The sequence below is a fragment of the Tenrec ecaudatus genome, chromosome 10 (genome assembly GCF_050624435.1).
Source record: "Tenrec ecaudatus isolate mTenEca1 chromosome 10, mTenEca1.hap1, whole genome shotgun sequence".
NCBI classification, from domain to species: domain Eukaryota; kingdom Metazoa; phylum Chordata; class Mammalia; order Afrosoricida; family Tenrecidae; genus Tenrec; species Tenrec ecaudatus.
The window spans coordinates 37,017,967-37,038,373 of NC_134539.1; the positions used below are offsets into that span (position 1 = coordinate 37,017,967).

A 20,407-nucleotide genomic window follows, 5' to 3' on the forward strand; every position below is an offset into this window, starting at 1 on the left:
TTCACCTTGGGGGCTTAGAGGTTTTTGAGGAAACTCTAGGAGAGACAGGCAGACAGACAGAAACACACACACAGTTCATCCTTCCCTTCGGGACGGCACTAGTAAAGATCAGGCTGCACTTCTCAGGAGACATTGATGAGCAAGATGCTTCAAGTCCCGGGCAGCTGGTATAAAGACCAGTAGAAACCACCATGAGAGAGAGCACCCACGGTGGGACAGCGCTAGGCTCACCTGGAATCCCAGGGTCACCCAGAGCATATGGCCTGGTGGATGGGACAAAGATCTGGTCAGGCTCTGCCTCAGTCTTCACCACATGACTTCACCCTCCCCAAACCCCCACACCCCCACTGCAGTGCACGCACACTTCAGACGACGGCTCTCCCTCCACCGTGTACAAGGGTCTCAGATGCGGCTCTTCCCGGCAGTGTTTGTGCCTCTTGCGGTGGGGCGGGGGGGGGGGGGGTGAGGATTAACTGGGTTGACACAGGGTGGCTTCACCTCACTCCTAGGACTCGCTCAATGGATTCCCTTTCTAGGGTTACTTTTCATTTTGCAGTTGGGGCCCAGGACAGTCTAGGGCTCCGCCCAAGGTCACACAGCTCCCAAGGGAGTTGAGAGTCTTGGGCTCTGGATTTTCTGCCCTTGCTCTTTGCGCTGTCTCCAGCCACCGGTCTTCAGACACAAGCAGGGAACTGGTCATCCAAGCCTGCGGTGGCCCAGGCGAGGGCATTCCATTTCTAAGCACAGGCCAGAACATAGGTTTTCCTGGGATCACGAGCCAGTTCTCTTCCTCAGCCTGGGCAGTTAGGGATGGATCGCATCTAATGTCAGGCCAATGCTGGTCTTTGTATAGCGTGTACCTTTCTGTACAATGAACAACTTAAAGAGACACTCCTGGACATACAAGGCTACTATTAATGTTTGTCATAATCGTGTTTTGATATGGGTCACAAAGTACCATGGTCTGTTATGTTAAACTGCTGTCTTTACCTTCAATTTTTAATGCGCAGGCTCACCTCTGTGTATTGGGAGTCACAGATATTAGGATTTTCAACGTGGAGGTTTGGGCACCCAGCATCAAGCTAGTCTGTTGGCTCTATTTTTCCAACAGCTTGGCTCACTTTGCGTCTCCGTGTTCCACTCTGGTCATTCTCTCAGTGTCTCAAGCCTTTTCCCAGTGGACCACTCAGTGTAGCGTCGACAGAACTCTGGTCTGCACCGGGGCCCAGGAAGCTGTGCGGCTTGCCTGACTGTGGTGTTGGCTTTATCATGGAGGCTGGAACGGGAGCCATGGGGTCTCCGAGGCCTGTCTGTAACGGGCTTGGTGGGGGCTGGCTCATAACGACAGATTGTACGTGAGTCAGCCCCTTGTAAACGGAGGACTCTCCAGCCTTAGAATTTGGGGGCGATCAGAAGAGGGACTTTGTCCTTCAAGTGAAGCCATGCGTGTTGACTCCTGTGTCTGTGGAACACATCTAGTAAGCTGGAACAGCGGTCTGTGCGGCTTCCGCTGCCGGAGTCTTTCCACGATCATTAGGCTAAGAGTTAGCGGGGAGCCTGTTACCTGCCAGGCACATGGTGGAGGGGGGCAGGGCAACACCCCCTCTCAGCACACCAGAGAGCATTAAGAGAGCTTGGCAGCTCCCTGGCCCGCACACTTGCAGGCCGTGTTTTAAGCTCACCGTCCCATTTAGACTCAAAGAGGGTGCGTGGGGCGGAAAGGACAGGGTGGCCCAAAGGAGCAAAGCTCCATGCTGTGGCCGTTCCAGAGGACACCCTGGCTCCCTCCCGAGTGCCCTGAGCATTGTATTTGGAGTTCACTTGGTCAGGTCTTCTAGGAGCAGCAAGGGCCCTGAGCCCCGCAGAGCTGTAACCGAGAGTCTGGGAGAATCATACAGATCCCTGGGGCTGTGACCTTGTCTCTTCTCACCACCTGGCCAAGGACACTCGTCTGCCTGCTTTTCCCACCACTGCCCGCTGCTGCCAGAGCAACCCGATAGGGCAGAGAGCAGACTGGTCGTATGGGTTTGTGAGGCTGTAAATCTTCAAGGGGCAAAGAGCCTCGTCTTTCTCCCACAGAGTGTTTGGTGGGTGCAGATCTACCTGGTTTCCAAGAGAGAAACCAGGAGACTTTCGCAAGTGGTCCTGCTCCCTCCCCCACCGCATCGAGTGAGCAACCCAAACCCACAGAGCCTACCAGAGCGACCTCGGTCATCCCCTCTGTCTTGGCGCCTCCCTGCCAATGTGAATGTCATGCAGGTGCACCCACGGGACCTCCCTGTGCCTGGTCATACCCCAGCCTCTCAACGGTGCTCAATGCACACACTTTCCGTCACTTAATCAGTGGGGTGGTGTGGGTATGTGCTGGCCGGCAATCCTCAAGGCCGGCAGTTCAAGACCACCAGCGGCTCCTTGGGAGAGAGAGCCGAGTAAACACTTAACAGTCTCCAAAACTTGCAGGGGCAGTTCTGCCCTGTCCTCTAGGGTCCCTATGAGTCGCACCCACTTGATGACCGTGAGGTTTGTCGTTCGCTGCTTCTGTCTTTATGAGGGAGGCACTAGGAAGGTATTTCTGATGCCATTCAACAAGGGAGAATCTGATGCCATTCAACAAGGGTGCACTGAGTACTTTCTTGGGCCCGGGCTGGTGCTGGGCCCTGGGCACCCAGAGTGGCTCAGGATTGGGCCTTGTTTTGAGGTATTCCAGTCTAGACAGACTGACAAATCCTACGGCCACAGCATCAGATTCAGCAGGGGCCCGTGGAGACACAGAGGAGGAGGAGGAGGAGGAGGGGGAAGGCCACCTGGAATTGAGGTACTGGGTGGAGGAAATGGCCCTGGAACTGGGCTGGAGGATGGGTCTGGTTTTGAAAGGCAGGAAAGGAGGCAGGGGTGTGGACAGGAGAGCACTGGCCGGAGAGAGGAGCTGGAGACAAGGCGGAGAGTGTCACAAAGCTCCATCGCCCAGGAGAGACCGTGAGCAGAGCTGTCCCTGGAAGAGTGGCAGCCACAAGCAAGCTGTGGGGAATGTTCTCTCTCCAGGTGGGAGTGGAGCTTGAGGGCTCTGGCCTGGCCGGGAGCTCCAACCTGGATTTCGGCTCTGGCTCTGGTGACCCGGTGCACAGTGAGGACCTGTTAAGAGTGAGTATGATAGCTCAAAGGACCCCTGTTGGCACCATGGCTTCAGTATTGGGCTGCTAACTGCAAGGTGGGTGGTTCAAAGTCACCAGTTGCTCTTTTTCCCCCTGCCTCCTTTTTTGTGGGCCCTCTGGCCTCCCTGGCCCCTGCCCCTCTCTGAATACCCCCGCTAGGGCTCCTCCTTCTCCGGCTGCAGCTGGCATCTCTGCCCCAGACTCCCCACCTCACTCACCTCCAGGTCTTCCTTTGAGCCAAGTGCTGCTTCCCATTTGCTGAGAACATGCATGCTCAGTATAACTGCATCCCCTCTTTGTCCCCTCACCACTTCTCACAGGGTCCCCCAGGCCCACCGGGCCCACCCGGCTCTCCCGGGACTCCTGGGACACCAGGAGCTGATGTTTTCTTGGGCCCACCCGGACCTCCTGGTGAAGATGGACCTGCTGGTAAACCTGGGCCCCCGGTGAGTTTCTGAGGTCCCGTCCCATCCCTGTGGCCACGGGGCTGCTTGTATCCAGGCTGGGTTGCACGATCTGCAGGCCTGGCACTGGCTGAGGTTGGTGGCAGGGGAGGAGGAGCCAGCTAACATTTGCAAGTACAAGTACTCCTGGTTGAGTGAGCTGAGAAGTGACCCCAGGAAGGCCTCGGCTGCTGCCCCTTCCTCCGTAGAGGAAATGCAGGCCATGGTGGGCCATGTAGAGTCCCAGGCTATCCATCAGTGCTGGGCCTGGGCCTGGGCTGGAGACTCTCGGAGACTCTCCTGTCCACTCACCCACTGGGGAGAAAGTGTGGCTCAGAGAGGGACAGTCCCTGTCCAGGGGTGGCCACACTGTGGTCCAGGACTGGCTTCCGTGGAGGTGGGCCTAAGGCCTTAGACCCTGCTGGCCTCACCATGGGATCATCCCCATCCTATCCCCCTTTTTCTCCCCCTTCCCCCGGGTGTTGCTGGCTTATTCTTACCCAGGCCATTGTAAACTGACTGTTGCTGATGTTCCCCAGGGCCCGGAGGGAGAACCTGGAGTCGATGGAACCTCTGGACTTCCTGGGATGAAGGGAGAAAAGGTACCAGAAGGTGGAAGGGTTCAACTCTGGGAAGCTGCTGGGCCTCCCCATCCTCTCCCCAACTGCCAGGTCTGATAGCCCCCGGCCCCCTGCTCAGCCCCAGACTAGGCTCACTGCACCCACCACTGAACTCCGCACCTCCTCTGCCCACTTCTGGCCTGTTCCTGCTGCAGAGTGCACACCACCACCGCCCCAGTGACCTGGGCTCAAAAACAGAGCTCTCTGGTCCTCCTCCGTCTCCCTTACCCACCACTTCTGGCCACTGGCCAGGGCTCCCCTCAGACTGCCACCCGCTCATTTGCTCAGGGCCCTGCTCCACCTCCCTTTTTCTCCAACCAGCTTCCGCTCTCTCCACCCGATGCCCTGTCCCCGCCTACAGCATGCTTGTCATCAGGCCCTGCCCTCTCCCTGGGGAAAATATCCCCTTGGCCTGCCAGACAGAGTCCGAGGGACGGAACACCTGCAGTTGCTCCTTCTGCACACCGGCCATCTCATGGTGCTGACTGAGTTCGTCCTGTTGGGCTATCCTCACTGCTACCTGTCGGCAGCTTTCCCATCATGCTTAGCAGAAGCCCAGGGTCCCACGGCACCCCTAGTAACGTCACTTACACACAGGCTTCCAGGGTCCTCGCCCATCTGCCTGGTCTGCCTGCAGCGACCTCCAAGCCCCCAAGGCAGCCCCGCCCCATGCTCTGGCCTGCTGGATGGAGCGACCCTCCCCTCTCTTCCTCCTCCAGGCCCAGCTCCGGGCTTCCTCTGGGAAGCTCTCCCTGCCTGCTGAGGAGTAGAAAATACCTCCCCCCTCCAAACTCCCTCAGCACAGTGTTTATTCTGCAGGGACCCCTCCTGGGCTGTGGCATGCACAAACACTGTTAGCTTACCTGTCTGCACCTTCCCCCCCCACCCCCCCACCCCCCCACCCCCCACCCCCAGCATCCCAGCCCGGCAAAACCCTGAGATGAGTGCTTGATGAACGGGCAACGCTCCCTTGATTTTAAAACTCCTATTGAATCCCTTCCTTTTCTGGGCCCGCTGCGAGGGGGAGACGGGCCAGTGGCAGGCCCCGGTCCGCTGGAAGGGGACCATAGCAATACCGTGAGCCTCGTGCTGGGAACAGGCTGGAGTTAGACTGAGATTCTGTGGGGAGGGTCCCTTCCTGCCCTCTGGGGTGCGGGTGGGAGTTTTCTGGGCACCCAGCCCGGTGAACAGTGCCGACTGCCGACACGCCACCCGGGCCTGCGCTGCCACTCCCAGTTCTGTGTGCCCTCGCGTGCTTGTTGTCCCCGGAGCGCAAACCTGGTTTTCCTAGAAGATTATTTCTCAGAAGAGGAGGCGGGAATGGTCTGAGACACACACCGTTTCACTCGAATTTAAACTTGGCAGGAACCTGTGCTTCTCCCCCACTCCCCCTCCCCGTCCCCTCCCTCCTCCCACGCACCAGACCTTGATCTTAAAACTACCCACAGCCACATCCTCCGGCAGCCCAGCCCTGCCCAGGGGAAGGTGGGAGGCGAGCCACACGCGTGCGGGTTGGTTTCGGAAATCTTCTGTGCCAGTTGGGTGTGTATGTGAGCTTCCTTGGGAGTCCTTAGGCGATGCCGTGGCTAAGCAGCTCCAGTTCTTCAACACGGGATCCCGGAAGAAAGGCCCAGTGATGGGCCTCTGACCCGTCGCAACCACTTTGAGCGCAGTTCTTCTCGGACGCTTGCGGGTCACCACGCGTCAGCATCGGCTCGATGACCAGGGGGTTAGTGGGCTCACTTGGGTGGGGGGGTTCTGCTCAATTGCTTCCTCGTCAAGTAGAAACAGATTCCTGAAGGGTGCGGGAAACGGCATTTCTGTCTGCGTGGAGCTTAAGAGGAGCCTTGCACGTGACAGTGTGAAAAGTCACCCATAAGCCAAGGTCGAGGACCTGGATGTCGGGTAGAGAAAGCAGCTGCATCCTGACCTGTGGCATCTCGGGACCGGGCTCTGTTGACGGTGCCTTCGCCGAGGGTCACGTGGGTGGTTTACCATCTTTGTGCGAAGCCAGGTTGACTAGAGACACTCCTGGAGGTGTAAGAGCGAACTCGATATCAAGAAGTAATGATGCATCAATAAAACATCCCAGCCCACTCCAGATCAAGCCCTAAGTCCAATATTAGCCTATGAATTCCTCTTCAGACTCACGCAGCGCACGCAATGATGCTGGGTGCAGGAAGATCACCAGCCAGTGGGTGGAAAGTCCAGTGGATCCAATGGCCATGGACACATCTCCAGGGCTCTGGTTGCCATCAGCGTGGCTCCGTGCAGCTTGTCAACAGGAAGGCGAGACAGAAGTGTGTGCCGTCTCCAGGGAAGAAGAGAGGAAAACTCCCAGAATCCTCATGAGCAGGCCACACCCACAAGGAGGCATCATCAGGCTGTGCCTGCTTGACAAGCTAGACCACCCCTATGCTTATTTATCAAGTTGACATGAAATTCTGTAACTGCCACAGGGATCTTGTGGATAATGCTGGGACCAACATGGATGTACAAGGACCTGTCTGGATCCCCGCTTTCCATCCTTTCAGCATATCCCTAGAATGCGGTATATGTACACCGTGCAATAGAACCCCGCCTTCAACACAGTAAACCTTCATCCAGGTTACAGCACGAGTAGACCTTGAAGTTACGCTGAGAGAAATGAATCCGCCCCAAAAATGAAACCATAAAGATTGTATGATATTTCGTCCTACTCACATGAACTATCTAGAAGAAGCAAGCCTAGACCAGCCAACAGCAGGGCAGGATCCCATCTCCCAGCGTGCTGCTGTAGAATCCACGAGGCTGCATCTTCCTCCCTCTGAGCTGGGTCTGAATGACGCACACCCAGGGCTGTGCATTAAGGAGCCCCCATGGGCCTGCAGGCTGGACGGCTAGCTGCAAGGTTCAAACCCACCAGCCACTCCTCAGGAAGAGAACGAGGCTGACTGCTCCCGTAAAGACGGGCAGCTCTGAAACCCCACACAGTGGTGTCGCTACGAACCCGACAACTGGGCTTGATGGCAGGGCGTTTGAGGAGAGCTATGTTAATTGGCTTTGGGTTTTTCTGTTTCAGGGACCACGAGGGCCCAATGGTTCAGTTGGTGAAAAGGTAAGACATGACAGCCTCCCCCTCTTGGGTGACCCACTCCTCTCCCTGGTTGACGACCATTGGACTTTCAGGGGCTTCTCCACGGAGGTCTCACAGCGGGGCACAGTCCCTTGGAGAGTTCTCCCTTCCTCAGCCCCTCCCACCACTGCCCGGGCTCCGAGCAGCTCACTGTCCCAGGAAGCTGCTGCTCTGTCCCAGGAAGCATCCCAGGGCAGAGACAGCTCAGCCCATTCCCTTCAAAGACCCAGAGTAAGCGCAGGCCTGGATGACCAGCATGTCCTCTTGCTTACAGGGTGACCCTGGCAACAGAGGTTTGCCAGGACTCCCAGGCAAGAACGGAGAAGTTGGCACTCCAGGGGTCATGGGTCCCCCAGGGCCCCCCGGGCCACCTGGACCCCCAGGCCCTGCCTGTGAAGTCGGCCTTGGATTTGAGGTAAAAGAAGCGTGTCCACTCTCAGCTGCTGCACGGGAGGCTGGGTTGAGGATGGCACGGCCCTCCTTCTCCACTGGGCCCCCAGCGCCCAGGACACGGGGGCTGGCCCTGATCTGTCCTTCCTTGCCCTTCCCCAGGACAGCGAGGGCTCTGGGAACACCAGGCTCTGGAGTGAACCCAGAATCCCCAGACCAACAGCATCAAGTGTGGGTTGATTTTTGGAATTTCCATTGGGAGAATGGTTGTACCGTCACAGTGTCACATGGAGTGAGGGGACCCAGGACCCCTACCTGGGCCTGGTCTGCTGGGGGAGTGGCTGGGGAGGGAGCAGGGGCTCGTGGACCGGAACAGAGTGACAGACGAAAACTAAAGCATGTGCTTTTGGGTTTTATTGCGTTTTGCAGGGCCAGAAAGGAGAAAAGGGAGACCAGGGACCCAAGGTGAGGTCGCAGACGTGTGTGTGTGTGTGTGTGTGTGTGTGCGTGTGTGTGTGTGTTGGGGGAAGGAGGGTGTCTCTTCACCCTGCTTCTAGAAGCATTACCCACTGACACTGAATCTTTCCTTTCTCTCTCACTGCTGGAACCAGGGTGACCGGGGAATGGACGGCATCGGCCGCATGGGACCCCCTGGGCCCCGGGGTCCACCCGGCCGCATTGAGATCTTGCCTAGTGTGAGTAGCACCCAGGTCGGAGCATGGCTCTTGAATATTTGGCTTAGGGAGGAATTGGTCTGAAAGCTGGCTGCCTTCAGGGGTGTGGAGTGAGCCACGGAGATGGGGGCTTCCTCCTGCCAGCATACCTCACCTGCCTGCCCACGCCCCTTGCCCCCATGCTCCTGTGATGCTTCCAGAGCACCCCTTGGGCTGACGGCGTGTGGGCACCAACCCCCAAAAGCAGCTGAGCAGGTGGGTTTTGAGGAAGGCTCGAAGAGGCAGCATCCAGACAGGTTCTGAACAAGTGGAAGGGTAAAAGCCCAAGCCAAGAGAAAATCCCCGTTTGGAAAGAGAGTTGAAGGACTTCGCTTACGGGGCCGCCAGATGCTCCTAAGCAAACCCAGATCCCGAAGCCCTGCCCACCAGCCCCAGGTGGCCCTGGTGCCTGGGAGAAAGAAAGGGTCCACTGATGCTTCTCCCAACTGCCAATCCAATAGGTCACTCTGCCCCCTACCCACCCAACCCTGGGCAGAGACCAGGCCATGAGGAGCCACCAAAGGAGCCCCTTTGGTGGAAAGCATTCCTATCACCCCCACCCCCGCCAGCAGGGCCACGATGCTCTCTGCGGGCATCTGGGCCACCGGTCTCCTTCGGGTCTTCAAGCTGCCACGGCTGCTGCCTGGCCTGTCTCCTCCAGCACTCCTGGCACACAGTGCAGGCTCGGTCACTCTCAGCGCCAGATTGGTGTCACCCTTCCTCTGTGGGGATCGACTCGACAGCACCCTAACAACAGCAAACACCCACATGCACGCACTCCTATGGGGCCCCACGCCGGGCCCTGTGGTTACAGAGAGAAGACACACATGGTCTCCACCCTCCACAAGTCGCTGAGGTGCAAAGATACATAAGTGGGGAAATGAGAGGGAAGATGATTAGGGATGCAAGAGATCAAGGGGGGCTTTCTCCAGGAGGTGTCTTTGAGCAGGACCTTGAAACCTAAGGAGGGTCTTACCAGGTTGGCATGGAGGATGAGGCCCCCTAGAATTGAGGGGGCAGGGCCACCCTGAGCCGAAGCACAGGGGTATGGCCAAGGCCCAGGAGCTGACTGTGGTGGGTCAGCTTTGGGCAGGTGGAGGGCGAGGTGGGCTGGATCCAGATTGCCACCCATTTAATGTTCCCATTCACTGCCTTGGAATCAAGTACAGAAGAGAGTGGAACTGCCCTCCCGGGTTTCCGAGGCTGGAAACCTCTACAGGAGCAGAAAGCCTCCTCTTTCTCCCCTGGAGCGGCTGGTGGGTTCGAACAGCTGGCCTTTGCAGATAGCACTTCAGTGCGTAAGCCCATTACACCGCCGGGGCTTCTTCCTACTGGTAGATGACAAAAAGGCAAAGCACCCCAAGTAACTGGGGAAAGGATAATCCCAGAACAACAGCAACAAAGAATAAAGGAGGATGATAAAGAATGTATCGACTGTGGGTAAGGATGGGAGAAACAGGTGCTCTCTTATGCTTCTGGTGCAAGTGCAAACCGCACAGCCCCCTTGGACAGCTCTTTGGCAGTCTGTTAAAACTAAAAACATCCACAGCCCACAACTCCACATGGATAGCTTTCCAAGCTATAAACTAGACTGGGGGAAGAGCCAGTTCAAGAATCACACATGCAGTCTGATGCCATTTCTGTACCACCACCGCATGTACATGGGAGGGCACAGAACAAGGCTGCACACTTCCTATAGGGGGGGTGTGCTTACATTTCTGCACGGGAGGATGCATTCGTATAGTGGGTAACGTCAACGTTAATTCAAAGGCGGCAGTGATAAGGCAGCGCAGGGCTGTTCTGTAAGAAGGAGTGGGGTGGGTGGGCTGGCAGTGTGTGTGTGAGGGTGTTACTAAAGTCTGCCTGAGCTCTGACATGCTGGTGACTTAAATTAGGGCAGAACACGTGTCCCCCTTTGTCCTCGTCATCTGATATTGTCTCTCTCTCTCTCTCTCCTTCAGGCTTTGATCAACATCACCCACGGACTCATGAATTTATCTGACATTCCTGAGCTCACTGGGCCTCCGGTGCGTATCAACAGTGGCCCTAGAGTGAGGTTCTTTCCCAGACGTCCGGGGTGAAACAGGCTCCGGGTTGGTTTGCAATCCTTGGAGCGCCTGAAGCAGACAGACTACCGTAGGATGGAAAAGTTGCTGTCCCAGGAATCTGGTCAGGGCGGCGTGTCCTCTGAGGCGGGAGAGGCCCCACACCTAAGATTCAGCAGAGCGAGCGTGTGTGTTCAGGGACACAGAGAGACATACGTCACCACTAAGCTGGTGTCTGGGCGATGCTTTTGACCTGCTTCTGTCTGCCTGGCCTCACTTCACAGGCCAGACTGAGCCTGAGCTAGTGGGGGAAGGGCCCACGCCTTGGTCTTTCCAGCTGGTTAAAAAGCTCAGGCAGCTGGCACACAGAGAAGTTGTTTGCTTGGACCCACGGAGCTGGCCCAGGGTTAAAGAGGAAGGGTGAGACCTCCTCCGGCCTGTGCAGTAACCTGCACTGCATCTTCCAGCGCCTGCTGGGGCCAGCCCTTCTCCACCCCACACCCCTGAACCCCCACACCCCTGAACCTCTGATTCTCCTTTCTGGCCATTTCTCACCAGACTGTGGGGCAGCTAACAAGGGGTGATGGGTGCCAACGAGGCCCTCTGCACACCCTGAGGAGACCTCCTCCCACAGCTGTGCACCTAACCTTGCCAATCTGATGAAACTGGCTCGAAGCCCTACCCGTGTCTAGGGCCAGTCTACCGCCCTCCCCAGGGCAGGTCTTGGAGCCGAGCCATTGCTTCTGCAGAGCACCTCGGTTTGAGGCAGTCTTCCTGTCTCCAGCAGGAGCAGGACACCCTCTCCTTAATGTCTACAAAAACACCCCAATAATCACGCCCTGACATAAACCAGCCCACAAGTCCAAGTCCAGGTGCACAAGGTCTTCGTTTACATTGAACCTGGGTGGAGGGTTAGGGTGGCTAATGGCAGAGGCACACCACAGCAAACCACCGACAGACCTACAGTAAAGACTGGCCCCTGGCCTGCAGCCCCAGGCTCTGCCTACCGGCCATGCCATTCTGGCCCTGAGGTCTCCCATCCTGTCCAGCGCGGAGCAGTAGATTTCACTGGCCGTCATTTGGGCAAATCCAGACATCCTCAGTCCCCTCCATCCCTAGCATTTTCCTGTCTGAGAGGGCCCTGGACCTAGCTGGCATGCTGTCTACCCTGCCATGCTGCATACACAGTGTACTATGGAACCAATCCATGTCTGGTTAGGTCCCTCTCTAGACTGAGCCAAACCCATTAGCCTTTAATAGCTGGTAGGAGCTCTGGGGGCCTGTGTTAGTCCGGGTATACTAGGGAAACAAATTCATAGACACTCATATGTGTATAAGAGAGGGTTTTATATAAAGGGTAATTATACATTAAGAAATCATCTCAGCCCAGTTCAGTCCAAGCCCATATGTCTGATATTAGCCCATATATCAAATACCAATATAAAAAAAGTCTTCTTCAGACCCACAAAACACATGCAATGATACTGAATGTAGAATGATCACAAGCCAGTGGGTAGAAAGTCTTTGGATCCAGTGGTGTTGTAAGCATCTCAGCGCTGGCAGTGGTCTCTACATGGCTTCTCTGGCTTCAGAGGTCTGGGTGCATCAAAGAGGTCCATGTGGCTTCTCCAGCTCAGAGCACTAGTGTAGTTCCACGTGTCTTCTCAGCTGCAGTATCTCCACTGACTAAACAGAGAGAGAGAAGTGTTTCCCTCCTCCAAGGAGGAAAACTACAGCAATTCCCAGAATTCGCGGGAGAAGGCCAGGCCAACACAGAGGTCTCATTGGCTGTCTCTGGATTGACAGGCTAGACTCCACCCCTACACTCTTAAACCTCAAATTGACACGGCATTGCATTGCTAAGCAAGAGTGACAGCTCAAGCCAAGATGAGGTGTACAGTGTACAGATTCACATCTCAGCCACCCCAAGGAACCGCCCCACTCGACCCCTAGGGGCACAGTGCGTTGGAACCAACTGGATGGCGGTGTATTTTAATAGCTGCAGCTATCCGGGGCTGGCAGGAAGAAAGCACCTACTCCAGATGCAGTGACTTCTAAGCTCTGTGCACCAGGGGCTTTCCCAGGGATGGAGGGGACCATTCTGGCTCCTGTGAGGAAAGAGAACGGCCCCCCTTCCCACCTCCAAGTCACCAGCTCGTCACGCACCTGGGCACACTCCATGGAGTTCAGGAACACGGTGTAATAAGGACAGCTATTGGAGCTACATCAGGACCCTGCCAGGTCTCAGATGCGGAGTGACTTCACGGAGGAGGCTGCCGTGTAAACTCGAGAGAGGTCTGGCTCGAAGGACCAAGACTATGGGTGCCCGAGAACCTTCTGGCTCTGCTCTCAACTCTCTGTGTGCCGGTGAACCCCAGAATTCTCCTTTGCACAGTAGGCTGGGGCCCTTGTGCCGGACAGTGCCTCTAGAAGGTGCTGGGAGGGAACAGACCGCATCCTGATGTGTCTCTAACGTGACCTCCTTTGCTTTTGCATGTCACAGGGGGCAGAGGGCGTGCCTGGGCTGCCAGGATTTCCGGTAAGTACCTGGTGGCTCTCTTTCATCCGTGCGCATGGCTTTCCCACCGCCATGTCTTTCTCCTTCCCCTCCTTCCTCCGTCTCTGCAAGCTCTGATGCTGTCTGGCTCATCCAGCCTGCCTGGCTGCCCCAGCTGTGGACCCTTCTCTACCTTGAGCTCCACGGGGCGTGGGATCCTCGGGGGGCGGGGGGGTTGCACCCAGTCTTTATTCTCATCTAAACTGTGAACATCTACTGGACGGTTGGGGCTCTCTCTGCCCCAGAGATAGTGAATGCCCCAGCAGTGGTTGACTTCCTATGAATGCAAGTAAATGAGTCAAGCATTTCAAGAACATAAACTCCATCAGAGTCCCCAAGGAGAGAGCTGGAGTGGTGATGTGTGTGTGTGTGAATAATAAATAGTCTATGTGCTCCTGGTGACGTAGTGGTTATGTATTGGGCTGCTAACCATGAGGTCAGCAGTTTGAAACCACCAGCTGCTCCACAGGAGAAAGATGGGGCTTTCTACTCCCATAAAGAAACCTACAGGGGCAGTTCTACACTGCCCTTTCAGGTGCCATGAGTAAGCTCTGACTCGATAGCAGTGAGTCCGTTTGTTTGTTTGTTTGTTCCACTGAGAGACACCACCAAAAGTGAAAATGCATTCTCCGTAGCAAGTTTTACCCAAAAGTTTGGGCTTTTACTTAAGACCACATATCTGAACCCCAAGCAGAACCTGCAGAATTTACTGAAGATGCTGAGGAAGTGCCTCTGGGCCTCCCTCGGAAGGACCCAGTGCCAACAGATGGCAGCTTCTGTGCCCAGCAAAACACAGCAGCATGAAGATGCATCAGAAAGATAACCGAGATCGATGGTGCTTTGTTTTTAAGTTTTCTTGCTGTGAATTAAATCCAGGCTGACCCAGCAGATCATCAGGCTTACGTCACCTCTTCACACACCTTCCAACTCCAGCCACCCATCACGGTCCTCTCATTGTGCCTTCACTTGCCCACTGCCTCCCTGCCTTCTCCTCACCTAACCCTCGATAGAGACATTGGTTCTTGGTGGTGGCACCATAAGTGATTTCTCTTTCTGTTCCTTTATGCTTTTGAACTCAGTGCCTTTTCTCAAGGACTCTGTCCTACAACGATGCTAAACACACAGGGGACCCAGACATCCACAGCAGGGAAGAGAGGCCGCCCGGGAGCAGGGCTCTGGCTCCAGCCCCAGCTTGGCTGCTCCCTGACCTGGAGCACGTTCCAGAATACATGTTGCTCTGAATGAGTGGTTCTGTGCTCCCGAGGGAGCCCCAGGCTCCTCAGAAGTTCCTCCAGGCCACAGCAGGGAGTGAGGATGGGCTGGAGCAAGCAGTACCCCGGCCAACCGCAGCCTTCCAATAAAGGATGCTCCATTGGAAGCACTTTCTACAGCGGCTTTCATTTAAGACTTTATTTGAAAGTTAACAGAGGAAAGAAAGGCAGCGTTTCCCTATTAAAAACGAATGATGTCTGAAAGCCATTGCCCTGATGGGCAGTTCACCCTTGACCCCAGGAGACAAGACAGGGACTTGGAAAAGTTACATGGCAAGCAAGGGGGCAGCGGTGGGGAGGCAGAGGTCATGGCTATGTGAGGCACTGTCTCTGGGAGTTGAGGTGGCCTCTGACTGGGAGATGAGGAGACTGCAGAGAGGGGTGGGCGGACGTGGCTGGTGGGCATGGCAGAGACCGAAGTACAGAGGCAGTGAGAAGTCAGAGGGCCCGAGAGGAAAGGGGTCCTTCTCCCTCCCCTGCCCCCCACCCCGTGATATGGGGCAGAGTGGAAGATAGGGTGGTGAAGCTTGGGTGGGGTCGGCTTGGGATGTCAGGCTAGACCATTCTGATCCCATCCCATCAACAGTGGGGAGCCAGAAAGGGGGAAGGAGTCATGGAAGCTGGGTGGGTTGGGCTGGAGGGCAGCCAGGAAGAGCATGCGGAGCAGAGCCGCCCCCCCCCCCCCGCTCAGGGGCTGTTCCCATGCCCCTCAAATGGAGGAAACACACGTTCCGAGAGGTGTGGAGCCGACAGGCCTCCCAGAGCTGGACCACGGGAAACTGAGGAAGTAGCATGGCTAAGGGTGACTTCCACCTAACTGGGAATGCGCTCTCTGCTCCACTTTTGGGGGGAGGGGGACTTTTCTGATTGGTAAAAGCATTTTAATCGCAACAAATAACAGCAACCCCCCCACCCGCCTCCAACAATTCCTTCTAGGGCCCCAAAGGATCAAAAGGGGACACTGGCATACCTGGATTCCCAGGACTGAAGGGGGAGCAGGTAAGAGGGCCCCAGCGACCCCAGGGGGCGATGGGTCCCCAAAATTTTCCAAACACTTGAGGTCGGCTGGGAGCCGCTGTTAACGTGTGTGCGTGTTATTGTATCGTGCAGTCAGAAGTACCCCGCATGCGTACACTGCCATGTTGGGGTGCACGGTTGGATGACTGTCGGTATGGTTTTGACAAGGGTGGGCAGCCGTCACCGCCATCGGGTCCCAGGGCAGTTTGATTCTCTTCAAAAGAAACCCAGGAGCGCTCACTCCCCAGCGGCGAGCTTTGGTCATCGCAAGCGCCTCCAGGTGGCGGCTGGGCCGCGGGGGGGGGGGCAGGGCGGGGGGGGGCTGCGAAACAGCTCAAGCCAACACTTCTTTGGGAGGGACCTCCCTGGTGCTGCCCGTAGTCAGACGGCCTGTTGGGCACCCCCTGTAGAATGCTCTCACTCTGCGGGCAGGCCTCGTGCCAGCTTCTCGTGTACAGCACCAGCACAGATGGCACTCACAGTGCTTCCTGAGTGCAGGAATCCATCATTAACAAGGGAGATGGAGGATCATTTTTAGCAATGACCAAATGAGGGCATTCAGCCATCGAATGGCAGTCTGGGTCCAGGTCCAGAGTCTTAGGAATAAGCAATTAGCATGCGGTGCACGCCCGAGTGGTCTCCAGACTCACCTTGCTGTCTTCCACATTGACGCGTGGATGGATCAGGCCGTGCCATTGGTGTACATGGACAGTGGGAAAGGCTTACCTACAAACAGATATTAAGGACTTGGAGGTTTTATGGTTGCTGATCCGTCCATCCGCTTACGCCTCCATCTAGGTATCTGTCTACTGGTCCCTGCAGGTGTGCTAGCCAATTCTGTCCTAGGTACTCCCACTACTGAAGAACTGAATTCAACTCAGAGTGGCCCACAGGATGGTGTCAGTCTGCCCCTAGAGGGTCGCCGACCTGTGATCTTTACAGAAGCAGACTGCCGCACCTTGGGAGAGCCCAAGGAGCTGCTGGCGGTTTCTAACCACTGTGCCACCAGGCTCCTTACACTAGGCACTAGAGAGAGAGGAGGAAGCTGGAGGGAGCAGACGGGTAAAGGGACAAACGTGGGGCGTGGTCAAGGCTTGTGCAAAGCCAATCTGAGCACTCTGTAAGGAGGGGCTGGGGTGTGGAACAGGGTGGGTGTGCTCTGCAGGAGAAAGGAGCCTGAGGCGTCTGCCCTTTCCCTGCCCCCCACCCTTCTACCACTGTCCCCCAAAGAGGACTAGAGGGGCTCCAGTATCTGCTGGAACCCAATTCCAGCAGGTGCAAGGTGCAGCGCACCAGGCAAAGGGGCCTCCTTTGGAGTTCTCATGGGCTGGGGGAAGTGAGCAGGAGCCCGGGCAGCTCTAACTCGGGAGGGGGCCCAGCCATGTCTGTCTTGTGAAGGCATGAGTGGCTTTTGCTTTAAACGCCCTGTTTCTAGTGTGGCACGGTCCGATGGATCCAGAGGGACCTGCGTGCTGCCCGCACCACTAACCTCCTGCCACGCTGAAAGACTGGGCTGGGCGCCCGGCAGCTCTGCTCCCGCCGTGGCAGCAAACTCACTTTCTCTTGCTCTGCCTCTCCTGCTTTTGTGCTTGCTTCTTCTTGCTGCCTGCGGTGTGCTCAGGACTCCGTTCCGCCGGCGGAGGGGTAAGATCCGAGTATCGAGGGTGGGCTTGAGGAGATGGAGCAGAGGAGGCTGCTCTGCGGGCTCTGCTGCAAGGAGCCTTCGTTGTGGGCCAGCCGGCTCCCCAGGGGCCCACACTAGAGTTGACAGCCAGAGCCTGAGGGCTGCATCAATGGTTTCTCCACCTGGCCTTGCTCCCTGGACATGCACCGTCTCAGGAGTGTCCTGAGCTCGTGGATGGCTCTGCTGAGGACATTATTCCACCCCTTCCCACTGAAATGAGGCCATTGCTCCCGACCGAGTGGGTGTTTGTAAAGGACCTTGGAGTCTGGGAGCAAGTCCCCTATGGCAACCTGAACCCCTCCCTTGAGCGAGGCCTCAGTGTTGACTCCTTCCCCTCGTGTCCCAATCTCCGCCGTTTGGGGAGGAATAACCATTCTTGGTAGGAACAGACCGGGAGCTGGGGTGTCAGGAAAGCAAGCTGTCAAGTCTCTTGGGACCAAGAAGCTCCTGGAGGGCTGGGAAGGACCCTGTGGGACTGGATCCCATGGGGCTGATGGCGAGGGTGGGAGCTGCCAGCATCAGGAGCCTTAGAGGGGCAGGGAGACCACAGCCTGTGCTTTTGGGCAGGAACTGGGAGGGAAGAGCTCACAGGTCGTGAGTCAGTCACTCAGTCGGGCAGCTGTCAGCCTCCTGTGTACAGGAGGGGGGTCTGTGTATAGTGGGCTTGGATGGGTGCAATGAAGACAAGAGACATCATCCCGGTAGGGGTGAAGCCTAAGTGCTTCTCTGGACCGGGTGAAGAGGAGACCCGACCTCATGGAAAGGTTCTCTGAATTGCAGGGTGAGAAGGGAGAGCCGGGCGCAGTCTTGACTGGAGACATCCCTTTGGAAAGGCTGATGGGGAGAAAGGTAATCATGACCCCAGGCCCTGCGGGCACACGTCTGCTTTGGCCTCCCTCCTCAGAGTCTGTCTCCAGCAGTGGTCTCTGAGTGACAAGACGTGTCTTCCTGTTTCAGGGTGAACCTGGGGTCCACGGAAGCCCCGGGCCAATGGTAGGTAGAGTTTTGTGAACTGGGTCTGCTGGGGCCCCCTTAGATGCTGGCTGGGCAAAGACCAAGGGGGTGGCACAGTGTGCAGACCTGGCTGCTGGAAGGGGTGAGGTCAGGGCCAAGGGGGGGGGCAGATTCTGGGAAGAGGTCCATCATCCCCGTCAGCTCTGGCCTAGCCCTGCACACCCCACCCCAGGGGACACAGGTGCCCCCGACAGGCTATGCTCCTGGGTCGGGGACTTAGCTGGATGGTGGGGGTAGGACTCTGCACCTCTGAGACAGATGGAAGCACAGCAAGAACCCAGTATGGAGCATGGCCTTGGGGCCGACGGGGAGCTAGGCTGGGGTGTAGCGGACAGAACAGGGAAGCGTTAGCCCGGGGGTGCAAGGCCAAGGCCCATGGTCCACGTGGTCTGAAATGGCCCAGCACCGGGCTCCCTGGGAGCCGAGCCTGTGAGCACAGACCCTCTTGCTCCTTCGTGGTCCTGAGGAGGGAGCCCCAGGGTGGGGAGGGAAGAGAATCAGCACGGGAAGGGTGGGAGAGTGGTTTCCTCCCGAGGAGGCACTTCCAGAAGTGAGCAGGGAGGCTGGGAGAGCAGGAGACAGGCCGGTGTCCCCTCGGTCCCTGTCACCCCTATCCACGAAGGCAGGCTGAGTAGCCCCCATCTTCTCGACCTTGACCTAACCCTGTGTGTGTCCTTCCTCTAGGGGCCCAAAGGACCACCAGGACACAAAGGGGAGTTCGGCCTCCCGGGACGGCCTGTAGGTATCTGTGTCCTCAGAAGGTCTCCAAAGGATGGACGCACGGCCAGGTGCCGACAAGGGGGTGGCAGCTTGCTAAGGTGTCTCCTGTGTGTTTCAGGGTCGCCCAGGACTGAATGGCCTGAAGGGCTCCAAGGGAGATCGAGGGGTCATGATACCGGTGAGTGTTCCCCACCCCCGAGGCCCATCAGTGGGGGGAGCCACAGGAGGGGTGAGAGGCTGCGGGCCCAGTGAACAGGCTGCAGACGGAATGCTCAGGAATTCTGTGCTCTCTTCTCCACTGCTGCTTGTTTCTATAGATATTTTCCCCTGGCTCACTCTCAGGAGGGACCCTCCCGCTGATAGCAGTGTAGGGAGCCATACTTGTCCCATCCTGACCGGAGGGTGGGTGGCAGAAGTTGGCGCTGGTGTGCTTAGGAAATCTGCCTTCAAACCTAGTGGCAGGTCAGCCCCTCTCCCCTCCTCTGGATCGTCCAGGCCTCCAGGCACCAGTGGGTGCTCAATAAATGCTTGCAAGAGACTATCAAAAGGGCATCTGATGTGGAGGGGCCTCAAAGGACAGCAGGGCATCCGGGCAGCCGCAGAGTCCAGGGCTAGAAGGGATTCTCAAGCATCAAAGGAGCCTTGGTTACGAGGTGGGCTGTGATCCCTAAGGTCAGCAGTTTGAAACCACCTGCTGCTCCATGGGAGAAGGACAGGGCTTTGTTCTCTCATAAAGAGCGCTAGTCTCAGAAACCCACAGGGGCAGATGTACCCTGTCCTCTAGGGTCGTTGTGAGTTGGCATCCACTTGGTGACCATGAGTTTGGGGTGTTTTTATTTATTTTTTTAACTGCACACCAAGCACAGTGCAAAGGGCCTTGAAGGCCAGTCTCTCACTTGATCTGCCAGTCACCACCCCCACCATGACATGCTCTGTGGAGCCCTCGCTTCACAACCGAGGACACTGGGCTGAAGCAAGTTGACCCATGCCCCTGATCACCAGCCCCCGATGCAAACACAGCTCTTCGTCCTGGCTGCCACCCTGCTTCCATGCCCTGCACCCCAAAGTCAAGAAACGCCATTTGTTTGAAGCACCGGGGGATGGACTGACACGAGTCAAACCTGCTGGCACTGTTAGGTTAGGCCAGAAATGGATGCCATCGCAGGACCTCCCGCCTGCTGAGCGGAGCCTCTCAGCTGGCCGCTGGGGCCTGCCAGACCTCCAGGTTTGCATGGCATTAAGGTCAGAGCAGCCCAGCCTTGAGAGCAGTTCTGCTGCCTGACACCAGTGAGCTGTCCTGCATGGGTAGGAGGCTCCTGCCCACATGAAGGGCAACCTCGGAATATCATCGCCTGTGGGCAGCAGGATCAAAGTTGCTGCCGGCTCTCCAGGCTCGGCTTGCCTCACAGTGCCAGCTGCCAGGGTAGAAGTGCTCTGCAGGGGCCACTGGTCTTCCCAGGGGACACCTTCATCTGCTCTGGCCATGCCGACTTCCATCATGGTGTTCCCAAACCCTGGGGGAGGCTGCTGCAGCCGCCCCTGCACTGATGACCACCTCAACTCAGGAAGGGCCTTTTTTTTCCTTCCTCAGGGACCACCTGGCTTACCTGGTCCTCCAGGCCCCCCGGGACCACCTGGACCTATCATTAACATCAAAGGAGTGAGT

General features: G+C 57.0%; 1 protein-coding gene across 2 annotated transcripts in view; it reads left to right on the forward strand.

The window, feature by feature from the left end:
* Positions 1 to 20,407, forward strand: part of COL15A1 (collagen type XV alpha 1 chain) — a 104,083-nt gene that overhangs the window by 66,665 nt on the left and 17,011 nt on the right. Inside the window, exons 12-27 of one of the 2 annotated variants that reach the window (XM_075560211.1) lie at positions 3,043 to 3,141; positions 3,473 to 3,598; positions 4,135 to 4,197; positions 7,277 to 7,312; positions 7,605 to 7,745; positions 7,883 to 7,951; positions 8,150 to 8,185; positions 8,332 to 8,415; positions 10,395 to 10,460; positions 12,982 to 13,017; positions 15,243 to 15,305; positions 17,788 to 17,856; positions 17,965 to 18,000; positions 18,706 to 18,759; positions 18,860 to 18,919; positions 20,333 to 20,401. In XM_075560211.1, the coding sequence (XP_075416326.1) occupies positions 3,043 to 3,141; positions 3,473 to 3,598; positions 4,135 to 4,197; positions 7,277 to 7,312; positions 7,605 to 7,745; positions 7,883 to 7,951; positions 8,150 to 8,185; positions 8,332 to 8,415; positions 10,395 to 10,460; positions 12,982 to 13,017; positions 15,243 to 15,305; positions 17,788 to 17,856; positions 17,965 to 18,000; positions 18,706 to 18,759; positions 18,860 to 18,919; positions 20,333 to 20,401 (1,107 nt within the window). The remainder of the gene's footprint in view (positions 1 to 3,042; positions 3,142 to 3,472; positions 3,599 to 4,134; positions 4,198 to 7,276; positions 7,313 to 7,604; positions 7,746 to 7,882; positions 7,952 to 8,149; positions 8,186 to 8,331; positions 8,416 to 10,394; positions 10,461 to 12,981; positions 13,018 to 15,242; positions 15,306 to 17,787; positions 17,857 to 17,964; positions 18,001 to 18,705; positions 18,760 to 18,859; positions 18,920 to 20,332; positions 20,402 to 20,407) is intronic. The other variant, XM_075560212.1, reaches the window with a different exon arrangement.